At 43.6% G+C, this 13280-nt stretch overlaps 1 protein-coding gene across 1 annotated transcript; it reads right to left on the bottom strand.

Moving 5' to 3' along the window:
* Window positions 1-1051: 1051 nt before the first annotated feature.
* On the bottom strand, window positions 1052-11833 carry LOC116923933 (protein app1). The gene is made up of 5 exons (XM_045176169.1): window positions 11268-11833; window positions 10967-11088; window positions 4162-5520; window positions 3014-3484; window positions 1052-2948 (listed from the first exon to the last, which is right to left on the bottom strand). The coding sequence occupies exons 2-5, from the start codon at window positions 11009-11011 to the stop codon at window positions 2382-2384; spliced, it is 2442 nt and encodes an 813-aa protein (XP_045032104.1). The 5' UTR covers window positions 11012-11088; window positions 11268-11833; the 3' UTR covers window positions 1052-2381.
* Between the last annotated feature and the right edge of the window lie 1447 nt (window positions 11834-13280).

Below are 13280 nucleotides of genomic sequence, written 5' to 3' on the forward strand. Positions count from 1 at the left end.
TTTTATTGAATTCTAAGAGATGTCGATTTTTTCAGATTTTGACGAAATTAAGAAGGCTATAGCCTTCCCACTTTTTCATTTTTGGCTAAATTTTAGATTGAGTTAAAAATGCATGATTTCGACTCGTAATTAAACCACAATCAAGATACGCAAGTTCTTTTTAACGTGAGGCTGATAATTTTTAAAATAAATGTTGAAAACTGAGCGACAGTGCTGGCGCGCCAGCAACGCATTGGTCCAATTTATTTAAAAAACGCTCTGTTCTTGGCTGTAGGAATTAGAGCGCACATAGCTACACACAATAGAGTTATGCGGCTTAAATTCGAATTCCCGTTGCCAAAATGATTATAGGTTACGCACCACAGATCGCATATCAGCAGGGCAGGATTGACGTTAACATGCGCTGACGTGAGGGGCTTAAAAAGCCTCACGTTCAACGTGACACCTCCCCTTTCTTGTTCACCGCATTCTTCTTTCGTCTCGGTTCGATGTAAAAGGGAACAACAGTGTTAACTTTTGGAACGCCCATTAGACTATGACGAGACCCAGTGATTAGTGGCCTCCTTTTCATCGTCCATGCTGATGTATGTGTTCCAGCAGATGAAAGGCCTAAAACTGTTGATCTACACGTGTAGCGTGAAGAACAACTGCCACTTGCGTGAACTTGTGGTTGCCTCGGGATCGATGAAAGAATTCAATGAAGGCCAAAGTCACGTGAGCTACGAATTGATTCATTTTTTTTTTGTTGAGAAACATTCAAGGTGGAGGTCCAATACCGCCCCCGCACATTTATTCAAATCTGAACAATACACGCGTATTGGTGGAAAGAAAATTGTCGATTTCTTTTAATTTTCGTGTCCGGCACGAATAAAATTCCTTTTATTTATTTCACTGTCGTTTTGTCCGTCAAAAGACCATTATCATTAATCAATAAAAAAAAAAAAAATGGGTAGGAATAATAAAATAAAAATTAAGAAAAGGGGGGTATAGGTCGTAAATGTTTATAGTCACACGCGTCGTCGTTTGTCTTTGTTTCCCGTGTTTTTTTTTCTTCTTTAAGAATCAGTTAAGGAATACATAAATACATGCACGAAATTTAATTTTGTTTTTCCCCAAATGAAAGAAAGAAAAAAAAAATAGTACAGGCCAAAAGGAGGGCGAAATATGAGCAAAATCAAAGTGCACACGCGTCAGTTATGATTTGTTGATCGTTCTGTCGTCTTCAACACACACGCACACTCACACACACAGCATACATTTTGGAAAGAAAAATATTTAAAAAATCCCAATTGAATGAATGAAAATCGTTAAATAAAAATTGAGAAAAGAAAAAGTAACATGAAAAAAAAAAAGGAAAATTGAAAAATTCCCAAGATCACGAGTTACATACTAGTAATCCGCCATTATCATAAGGATTGGTCTCTTGACATGATGTGATCAATTTCGTTGTAAAACCCTCAAAACAAAAAAATGAAAAGAGACACGGAAAAATTAAATTAAGAGAAAAAAACACAAGGAAAATTGATTGTTAGATCGATATCAAAATGCCGCTAATCAAATTTGACAAGTTGACGTGATCGCGCGCTAGATATCGAAACCAAATGAAAAGAGGGAAAACAAAAAAATTGAATTCAAAACTGGTTAATGCTTTTGTCCGTCAAACTACGTCTTTTGTTTTGTTGTTCTTTTTTTAAAGGAAAATGTAGACATGCTGAAGTCTCGTCTTACTCTCCCAGGTCGGTGTCAGTCTGTGCGTCAGTCTATGCGTCCGTAATAGCTAAATATATATCGAATGTGAAGTAATGATGTCCCCAATCGTCTCTTTATGTCTCCAATTTTCTGGGGGGAGGAAACAATTGTCAGTCTGCTAGATAGTCAAGTCTGAAAGTCGCGTAGTAATGATAATACAGTCGTTGTGTCTTTTCCATTTTTATTTGAAAATGTATAATGAAAAGAAATTAACTTAAGGAAAAGTGAAATTCTCATTAAATAGTATAGGCTCCAGAGAAAATGTCACCCGTGATGTGATGCGTCTCGTCCAACAACAACAAAAAAAAATGGGTCGTCAAAACAATAAAAAACAAACTGTCCCCCGTAAATGTCAAGAAGTCTGTGCGTGAATTCGTGTTTGTCCAGTCATCGTCAAAGAAAACAAAAATAAAATAAAAACGTCTCGTGTCTGTGTCCGTGTGCTGTGTTTAAAAAAATAATAATAATAAATAAATAAATGCGTCTTTAGTGTTGCGCGCAATCCATTAAGAAAAGGCGCGCGGCACGTCCGTGATCCAACTTGCTGGATCGTCACTAGTCTCCCCCCCCCAAATTATTTGTTTTATAATAATACGTCTTCTCCGACCAAATGATGCGATTATTTCAAATGTCTAAAAATGGCCCTTCTTGTGGGCGAAAGCTGGATTGGCGAAGGCTGAGACTAACGATCGGTCGACACCGAAGGCCCGGTGCCGGATGCAGAGGAAGGCGGACAGCAAACAGGAAATGATCAAGATGAGCAGGAGAACGACCAGAGTGGCCGCGAAGCCGGGAGAGGTCATGCAAATGAGACCTTCGGTCTCTGAACGCGACGGGAAGACGATGGTCGTCGTGTTGTCGCTCTGCTGTTCCAGGGCGAACGTCAAATCGCCGGTGGACACCACCTGGATGATGCGGTTGATACCGACATCCTGTTGCTCTGCCCGAGTCGGCTCTTGTTCAGAGGCGCTGACATCGCGCTGACTTCTCGGCGATCTTTGAATGCCATCCTGATCTTCAGCTCGTGGTCTGCTGGCCACTGCCCCGATCCTGTTGTAAGGATTCCTCGGCTCACTGGCTGACACTGACGAAGCCGCCGAGTATTGCTCAGATCCCGCGCACTGATCGGGGCATTGATTGCGACAGATTTGAATGGTGCACTGGAAGTGAACCTCCATCGAATCGGGGAATTTGAAAGCCTGCAACAAGACCATTCAACATTGTTATCGATTTTAGATTGACAAGTGTTTAAAGGATATTGTACCTGGAAGTGGGCGTAAGAGAGGACGGATGCGGAAGAGCCAAAGTTCTTGATTTTCGTGAATCGTGACATGAGTTTGGGTCGTGTGACGCAACCTCGCTGGTCGACCAATTGGATGGGCGCCCGTTTGCCATCGTGAGCCATGCAATTGCGGACGAGCATGTCGAATTTGCCGTCGTCATCCTTGATGGCCAACACCATGGTCATCGTCTGACCGATTTTGACCAAGCCGGACACTTCAGAAGCCCATGGTCCTTTGCCGACCTGGATCTGCATCCAGCATCCGACGTTGTCGCCGGCGAAATCAGCGCGAACGACGTCCAACATGTCGACGGGGAACGGACGGAACGTGACCGACTTCTCGTACTGGTCGTGCCAAGTGCAGCGCAATTTGCGGGCCTGATCCCACACTTCCTGGACTTGAGGGTCGAACTGGACAATGATTGTATTCTCGAAGAATGTTCCCGAGCCGGCCTGTTGTTGTTTTTTTTTTTTTTTTGCAAAACATAATCCATTAAAATTTCGTGTTCCCCTTTGTAATTGTATATGCAAAAAAAAAATGCATCTTATTTCATAGCGGCTCATAATTGACTCGTAAAAGGACGTGCCATCGGTTTGAATAACTCTAACTCGAAACGTTATTATAGCGTTTTTGTTCCGTTCGTTTTTCTTGTTTGCTTTACGGGCCAGTTGGCTTTTGTCTTTCAGTACATCGGACACGCATAGTTAACTATTTGCGGACTTGTTTCTATATGTATGTGTAAATAACGTTTGTTTTCAGAGAACCCACAATTCCCATGGCCAGACTGAGACGTGCATAATAAAGACACCGTTAGCGGACAGGAATGAAAAAAAAGAAAAATGTGACTCCGTCCAGTTGTTGTGGCTACCGGGGGAAATCGGCACGCCAACTTGTGCGTGATGACGAACGGCTGGATGGAAAAACAGCATGTGCTCGCTCATTATTTTCACGTCACACACATGTCGTTATCGTTATTACTGCCAACATTTACGGGACGTAGTCTATACTGGACAGGCATTACTTATCCGCCCTCTTTCCTTTGGAAGGCGCGTGGACAAAACATTTGCAAAAGTCACACGCACTTCACAAAAAAAAGAAAACAAAACGAAAATGAAGTTGGTTAACATACCTGAGAGCCATAGCCGTAAAGGCCGTTTTCAGTGTTGCCAGTTGTACCGCAAGTGTTGATGCTGACATCGAAGTTGGCCGACGTGCGGCCGAGTCCTGCCGGCAGGTGGACGCAGTTGGCGTTGGCGTAGTGTCCCTTTGAGAAGATGACCCCGTTGAAAGGTTTATCAAATTCAATGAAGACCTTCATCAGATTCTTTTCGCATTTGACATCCAGCGAAACGATCCTGGGCATGTCCTGGACGGGGGCTGGCCACGGTTCAGATGGGGCGGCTTGTGCGGGAAGAGCGACCGTTGCTTCGGGACGGTACTGTTGCACTTGCTGGGCAGGTTCGGGCAAAGAGGGAGCGCTAGTCGGTCCGTACGAGTTCCTCTCGGCCGGTGGAGGTGGTGGAGGAGGTTGGTAAGCCTGAGCGGGTGGCTGGTAAGATGGTGGTGGCGGAGGTGGTTGGAACGCCGTCTGCTGGTAAGATGGCTGAGCCTGAGGTGGGGGAGGTGGTTGATAAGACGGCTGTGGGGGAGGTGGAGGAGGTGGTTGGTAAGATGGCTGAGGGGCAGGAGCGTAGATAGGTTGAGCTGGTGGAGGTGGAGGTGGTTGGTAGGCAGGCTGCGGTTGAGGCTGATATTGCGGCCTGGGCGGAGGTGGTGCCTGAGAGTAGACGGGCCGTTGAGCCGAATAGGCGGCCTGAGGTCCAGGTGGCGGAGGTGGAGGAGGAACGGACTGGTAAGCCGGAGCAGGAGCCGAAGCCGAAGGAATGTACGGGCTCGGTGGAGGGGCTTTGTACTGCGCCGGCGGGTTGTATTGCTGTTTAGGCAACGTGGGCAAAACGACCGATGCCGGATGAACCGGAACGGGCAGTGGCACCGGAATCGGACCTTGTTGTTTGCCGTGGTAATGCTGCGATCCGCCGCCAGTATGGTAAGCTGGGCCTTGTTCGTGATGATGGTGTCCGTGTCCGTGTCCAGCTCCGTCCTTCTCCTGGACATTGGATGTCTCCAAAGCCAATTGATCTTCTTCCTCCTCTTCCTCATCAACAGCTTCACGGTGTTCTGCGTGCAAAGCCGAAGCGTGCGGCTCTTCCTCTTCCTCTTCCGCTTCCTCCTCCTCCTCTTCGCCTTCGACAGCGTCAATGACGGCCACTCGATTTTGAGCGACTTTGGCCGGCGCTTTAGCAACGGCCGCTGGCGTTCCGGCCGTAGGGCTAACCACTGCATCCTTTTGCGCTGCTGTCGCTACGCTTTTATCTGCCGGTTGAACAATGTCTGCTGTTTTCTCGACCGCCTTTTCCACGACGACGACGACGGGCTTGTCGGCGGCTTTCTCTTCGGTTTTCTTGACTTCCTCAGCGGCTAGGACCACCTGTTGTTTATGTTGTCATCAGATGCCGGCAAAAAAACAAAACAAAAAACAAAAGGCCACCGACAAAAAAGACAAAAGAAACAAATTTAGATTACGAGCACAAAGAGCAAAGAAGTCGGCCTGATTGCATCACGGCGCATTGAAAGAAAATTGCCGCTGCCAACAAAAAGGGGGAAACAAAAAAAAATGGAGAGCGCACCAACCACCGTGCACCTTATTACGTACACACACAGCTGATGATTGTTAAGCCACGTCTCGTATCGAGGCCATTGGGTCAATCACATTCGGAGTCGGTTCGGCTGTTGCCATCAGCCGAAAAAAAAAAAATAAATAAGAAACACGAGGATACGTGTGATGGGCTCACTCGTATTACAAGAGAGAAGGAAAACAAAACAAAAGAAACACGCAAAAAAAGGGGAGACTGATGTGTGATACGCGTCGATGCCTATCACGTATTTAGAAGGGGGAACATAACATGGAACTGTGGCGTTACGTGGTTACATTGTGTTTTCTTCTTCAAGCGAGAGAAGGAGACATGCCATTGTGTGTTAGACAAGTCTATATATAACCAGGGTATTAAGAAAATCAAACCAAGTCGTCTTTCCGGTGTCCTCAATTGCCTCGTATAAATGAATAAAAAATGACACAATGAAAAGAAACGAATAAAAGAATGTGACCAATTTGAATTAGCCGTGGCATTCGGCCAATTCGATGCAATGCGAAAATGCAAATCGAGTTGAATCGAAGGATATCGTGATTCGGCGATATCATCAAACTCTTTCGAGATCCGTGTTAAAAAGAAAGATGGGGGAATCTTTCGTTCATCCGTCAGCTGGGGTTTTCAATGTGTGTATCCATCTTCATCAGAAGGGCACCGAAAGAGTTGACCGAACGTTTGATCCCGAAGAAATTTACTTGACCGGCTAACCGACTGTTGTTGTTTGCCTTCAGCGCTGCGTTCAATCTTTTCTTTTCTTTTTTTTTTTTGGGCACACAAAGAAGTTAAACATCAACAGCCATTGTAGTTGTGCACGATCACGGGGCCACTCGTTAAAAACGGCTAAAGATGAATGCAACAACAATCGCACGAAAAGGGAATAAGAGAAAGGCCAATTTTGGAAGTTGCAAAACAATCCAAATTTGGTGATTGCAAAATATACCCTGTCTAGGTCAAACACTTGCAGTCAAGTTAAACAAAACAGGTCGAACTTTGCTTCTCTTGATTAACTAGAAGGGGACTGTTCTCTTTAACTGGCTATCCTTTTATCTGCATGCTGTATATCCTTGACACTTGTCAGCGTGAGGTCTGTTTTGTTCTTAATGGACAAACGCCGCTCTTTTGTTTTGTTTGCCTTTTATTTTGAATATTTATTATCTGACGCTGGTCCACGACTTTGGAGAGTATAGACCAAACGGAAAAAATAAAATAAAAACAACAACAGAAAACAATAACCTCAACAGCAACAACAAAAAATCGGAAGAATGTCCATAAAAAGAACTGCGGCTACGGGAGGAAAGAATAACGGACAAGTGTACCCGAAGGCGCTCATTTTGAATGGCCTCTATTTATGCAGCGGGCCAGCAACAACAACACAAGTTATGATTATATGTATTCTTCCTCCTTTTTTTTCTTTCTTATTTTCTTTCAATTCTTTTTTTTTTTTTTCGGTTCCTGTAGTTAAGGACTCCTATGAAAGCCAATCACTACCACGCTGTGCCTCCCCCCCTCCGCTCTTTCCTTCGTATAACATCTTCTGCTATTCTAATCTCTTTCTACTTTTGGTTGTTGTCTTTTAACTATGTCGATGTGAAGAGAATGACACAGTCATTTTTATTTTTTTTTTTTTAAGAAACGGGGACATGTTTGGATGATGGCCGGGTCAGTCGCGTCATTTAAAAAACAAAAAAAAATGGACTCTGAAATAAATTTGGCATCCCGCAGATTTGAAGTGCTAAAAAATAAAATATGGACTTTTTTGGCACAGGGTCTAGTGAATGTGTTCAACGAGGCGCTCCCTTTTTTTTTTCGTTTTCTTCACGGAAACATCGCCCGGAGGGTTACAATGTTAACCATTTTTCTGTTAGTCATTTTCTTTCGAATTGTTTCGAATGATTATTTCTTCAGGCTAAAGAGAAGAAACGTAGCGAAACAATTCACCCATAATAATGCACGAAAATAATTGCGTTGACGACTTTGCAATTCCGCGGCCGCCGTCACTACCCCGCCCACCCATACCGCAAATACCGAGTCTCGAATGGCAGCCTAAACCTTCCAAGTCATTGTCGCTTCACTGAAGAAGGTGAAACACTGAAGAAGAAAAAAGGAGATCACACAGAGTATAGCTGTACACACTGTGTCTGCATGCATAATTATTGCCCCCCTGTTGTTGTTTGACAAGCTGAATTTATTGAGGCCGAGATCCCCGTTTCCTCTTCTAACTTGCGCTCTCGGCTTTGTATTATAACATTGCGATTTGACTCGGCTTTTTTTTTTTTTCTTTTTTCATCTCAAGTTCCTCGAAGCCACTAGGGTAATTTGAATGCTCACGAAGCCGCGCGCCATTGCTGAAATCTTCACATGCTGAACAGGAGCGCCATTTTTGTTTTGGGGAATTTATCGACACGGTACATTATTCCGCCAGGAATTTGCATCGCCCCGTTGCGAAATTCGTTTTTCTTCAAAAAAACAACGGTAAAATAATCAAAAGAGAAACAAAAATCACGACCGATCAAGTCAAGACGTGAACCGTTTCAATTCTTCTTATTCTCGCCAGCGTTTCATTTTGGGTTGACCTACCGTGCGTGTAAATCTTTCATCGATCGGCCGTAGAAGGTGCGAACGCGATCGACCCGCTTTCTGTGCCATCGCAAGTGGACGTCGGAGAAAACGATACGAATGAACGAACCGAACGGAAATGAACGGGTCGTGAAGAGAACCATGCGGCACGATCGGAAATTAAAATTGAATAAAAAACCAACGAGAAGGAAGAGACGCGAGCGGCTGACTGTGTGAGAACTTGACGACCCACATCCCGAAGGCGGGACGCTCCATCGATCGTCCATGTATGTGCCACAGTAAAAGGGGTGCGGCATTCCCGCGTGTACAGGTGAAGCCACACACACACACACAAACTGTCAATGGCTTCCGCAACTAGGAAAAAGAAGAAAAGCCCAAGGCCCAAAGAAAACGTACATCGATGGTGTACGTAACACACATATTCCAACGGTGGAACATTGCTGAGTTAAACACGGCAAAAGGCCCTCGGGCTGTGTGAAGGCCAAGGCATTTGACGCTAGACGGGCGGGAGCAACGGGAGAGAAGCTCTTTCCCGTCTCTCTCTTGCAAGGTGCAAACGACAGGTAACGAAATAGAAAAAAAAAAAAAGAAAAGGGGAACGGTGGTGTGTAAAGGGGAGGAGCCGAGACGATCCCCAAAAAGCCCGGCAGGTTGAGTCCCGTTATGTTTGGGCTTGCCAAGAAGCAGGGGAATGAACATGCTTGCTTTGCCGCCAGCAAAGCCAGCAGCATTTCACCAGCTATGCCATGTATATTTAACGGTCAATGTGCTCCATTCCCTCCTCCCCTCCCCCCGAGAAAACAGGAATGTTTTTTTTTTTTCTTTTTTTGGTTATGGCAAGCAACACGCACGTCACCTCCTCCCTACTAGGCAGGAGCCCATCGTTCGAAGCGCAACAGAGAAAGAATCTCTCGAGAGTCCTCCGCCTCTTCTTTTTTTGGCTGCTTTATTACACACCATGAAGTAACCCAAGACCGATTGACCTACATTTATCGTTTTCTACCTGTCTGTCTATTTCTTTTCTCTCTCTTCTTCTTTCTTTTGTTCTTTTTCTTTTTATTATTATCATTTTCATGTCCGTCATGTGTTCCCTCTAGCGCTGGGCCTCTGTTTATAGCCAAAGTCCATCCGCTCAACTTGATTACATTTCCCTGTCTTCTCCTTTTATAAGAACAACACACACACAAAATGGGGTCCTCTATTTTTTTTTGTTGTTCTCGTAAAAAACATGTTTCATTGGGCAATTGAATGAACGTTAAAAGTTACATAGCGGTCCGCACTTTTCCTCGCCTCTTTCACGCAAATTTACCCGCCGAGAAAAATAATAATAAACGCACGATACTTAACAAAGATATCAAAAATGAAAAAAAATATCAAAAAGCAGGAGTTGATGTCGGCGATTAAAAAACAAAAAAAAAACGGAGGGCTAATTGAGTTTCGTTAGCGTCATCGCATTCGCTGCACGCAACACATATATAAGAAGATATTACGCGCGTGCTCTGCCTAGATGGCCTATGCTGTTAATTAACACGGAAATGCACACGGCAACAAAATAGAGGATAGCCCCCGTTGGTCGTTCCATGAATGAGAAGAAGCGGCAACAGGTGCTCGAGGCGCAGGTGGAGAGGTCAAGTCGTCCTTGGCCTTGTTTTTCTTGCGCAACTGGCCAAATACCCCCCCCCCTCATTTTTCTTGCCGATCCCTTATATCGTTAAAGCAATAAGGAAGAAGAGGGGGGTCTAAACACCTTCTTTTTCTTTCTTTTTTCTCTCACTTGTTTAAGGCTGAGAAATGGGGGGGAGTATAATAAATTACAAAGCTGCTAAGAAAATCCAATTCCCCCCCCCGACAAAGAGACTTGCGTATTTCGTTTAAGTTCAATGTAGAATTTTTTTTTCATTTCTGAAAGGTAAGACTGATGGATTACGTTAGGGAGGGGGAGAGAAAAATCACTGAACTTTGAATAATCGAATTTTCAAATATAGGGAAAGGAGCTGGCTATAACACGTGACTAGGTTCTTTTATTAATCGAATTCTTTACTTTAACCCCCCCAAAAAAATAAAAAGGAACTTCCTGAATCGTAAAGAAATGAAATGTTTTTCACCCTCCATTAAGACTTTCAATTGGCCAAGGAAAGGTCCGTTGTTGTGTGGTCGTTTTTTTTTTTAACATTCGTCTACTAAGTAAACGACAAAAGGACAGAGTCTTAAGAGAATTTCCCTACACAAGGAGGAAGTCGGTTGGTACGTGAGAAGAAGACGCACAGGAGAGGGGAGAGGATAAGAACCGGTATGTAGGCCAAGTTCCACTAGGACCGGTTTTTCTTGAACAATTCCCATCGAGCCCTGAATCCCTGACACAGGTATAAGGTATTATCTATAGTCAAGGCAATTTCAGTGGCGGTGGGAGGGGAAATCAGCAACCGCAAAGTTTATGCAACACACAAGAGAGGTTATACCGTTAAGCTGAAACGAAAAATCGGGTACTTCATTGCTGTCAATCAACTGTCGAGATATGATTCGAAATAGAACTGGATTTCTAAATGGCCATTGTGGGTGGCATTGAATCGATGGGGTGGACAGAGACACTTCAACAGGATTTGCAACGGCGGCAATCATTTGAATATGAAAAAGAAGAAGAAGACTCACCGCGCCGATGAAGGCGGTGACCAGCAGTAACCTCCACACGAACATTTTTTTGTGTTTTCTGTTTTTCTTGATGTTTTTTCTGTCGGTTGGTTTGAGATACGCGCGTTGGAATCACCACGCACCTGCAGCATTCCACGAATCGATTGGGGTGAAACAAGAAATAAATAAAAAGGAATTTGCTTAATCAAAACAAAATGACTTCACATTTGGGATAATTGATTTTTGCACTTAGACGAATGAACTTTAGGATAAAAACAAAACAAAAAACAGATGGGGATTGAGCAGAATGAAATGTACAAACCTTGATGAATGATGATGAGAAACAGAGTCAGCACAACTAAGGGAATAATCCGAATCACTTTTTTTTTTGTGTGTGTTTTGTTTTGTTCTTTTAATTGATCGATAAAAGACGAAGCCAACGACACGACAAAAATCGAAATCCTTAACGGCTGGCGAGCGGATGACCGACGAACAATCGCACAACTATCGTAGCTGTCACAAACCTGTGCGTCTGCGTGCCCTCTGTTGGCAAACGGTAATTTCAAGTTTTGGCGTTGCTCGTTCACGACGCTGATGCCTCAAAGAGATGCCAGATTTTCAAGTTCTCGTTCGATCTCCAACTGCAGTCAAAATTCTTGCTACGAAAAATGACCGAGTCAAAAGAAAAATTCGACAGCTTTCGAATGCAAAAAAGCTTCAAAGTGAGACAGAGAGAGGAGGAACGGCAGCGAGAGGAAGACGTTTCCAGTTGGACTGGTGGTTTTGGAGCGAATGACGTGCCGTTGGTGTTCACCCGGCTGCTTTATAACAGTTAGCGTCCCTCTTCTGTACACGCACACACACACTAGAAGAAGTCTTACACACTGACAGAGCACTATAAGCAATAGGGCCTGCTCGTACACATTTATAGCTCTTGGCTTTTCAGTAGTTACCAAGAAGCCCCCCCTCCTTTTCACGTCGGGGTCTGCCTCTTTGGGTTTCCTCGGCTTCATTTCTTTTTTTTTTTTTATTCAATTCTTTTTACTTGTCGCGGTTTGGGTATATGTACAGCTATCCGTGCGACGCAACACAACCATTCCTCTGTGGATCCCTTACGGGGTGTGGGGGGGTTCCAGGGCGAGACCACATATGCGGCCAAAAAAAATGTATATACGCAAAGCAAAAGAAGAGAGAAAGAAATACAAGAAAAAGGGAATTCCTCCTATGTTTTTTTTTTTTTTTACGATGTGTGTGTACGTGTGTGTGTGTGTGTCTGCTTGGTACAAACCCACATGACCCAGAAGGTTCGGTCGAAAGGAGGAAGGAGAACTTTGAATTCTCTTTTGACTTCTTCAGCTTTTTTCGTGTACTGTTAAACGCTGCCAGCGTTCTTCATCATCGGCAGGGAATTTTTATTTATTTATTTATTTTTTTTTACAAAAAAACGTTTTGACGCTGTATTTGTAATAAAGCTGGCTATATAGTTTCAATATCACACACGATCCCGCACTGTGTTTTGTTTCGGTTGGCCAAAGGAGATGGAAACTTATTGGGACGAATCGAATTTCACGTGGGACGTGTATTTCTATATAGCAGCACAGATCACACGCGCCATGTTTCCACATCGTTTACTTGATCTAACTGCATTTTGTTATATGCAGGTCATCTATATTTATTATGGGGCAGTTGCCGTATAGGTGAAATCAAAATAAACCAGACATTTTTTTTTCTTTTTTTTTGTGATGCATGTACGTCATCGATCAGTTTAACGTCTGTAGGCCTATATGTATATATACAGTACATGTTTCATCCTGATTTGGATGTATAGAGAGAGTTGGGAAATATATCGCGTTTTCTCACGGCATTTCGAGTCAAAGATATGAAAACTCTTCTTTTGGTTTTTCTTGGGGAGGGTTTGTTGTTCTGTTTCAGAATGTTCACGACGTTTATTATTCAACAGGTTATAGACGTAACGAAGACAAGAAGAAAAAGAAAACAAGAACAAAATTAAAAAAAAAAGGGAAAACAAAAGACGATACGACACGAGCAGCGGACAGAATGAGGACAGCAAAACACACATTCAAAGCCAAGCTCATATATGGAATAAGGAGCGAGGCACTTTGAGGAGCAACCGGTACAAACCGATGTGATTGAACCGAAAGAAAACAACAAAAACAAAAACAAACAAGAAGAGGATGTTTATAACATAGTGAACTGTTCATATAATAGTCCTCAGTGTCTATATGTTTTTCTTATTACCTTCGTCTCGTTTATTTTTTTTTCGGTGTGGCTATTGAACCGTTACGGTATATACCAATGTCCGGAGCTTTGGCTT

Source organism: Daphnia magna, linkage group LG1 (assembly GCF_020631705.1).
Source record: "Daphnia magna isolate NIES linkage group LG1, ASM2063170v1.1, whole genome shotgun sequence".
In the NCBI taxonomy this organism is placed as follows: domain Eukaryota; kingdom Metazoa; phylum Arthropoda; class Branchiopoda; order Diplostraca; family Daphniidae; genus Daphnia; species Daphnia magna.

What these genes read in the sequence shown, in the direction of transcription:
- LOC116923933 (XM_045176169.1), bottom strand. Translation starts at nt 11,011, where the DNA reads ATGTTCGTGTGGAGGTTACTGCTGGTCACCGCCTTCATCGGCGCG. An exon ending in TCACCGCCTTCATCGGCGCG is followed by an intron (nt 5,521 to 10,966) that starts GTGAGTCTTCTT and finishes CATAAACAACAG; the next exon opens with GTGGTCCTAGCCGCTGAGGA. An exon ending in TCTCTTACGCCCACTTCCAG is followed by an intron (nt 2,949 to 3,013) that starts GTACAATATCCT and finishes GTCTTGTTGCAG; the next exon opens with GCTTTCAAATTCCCCGATTC.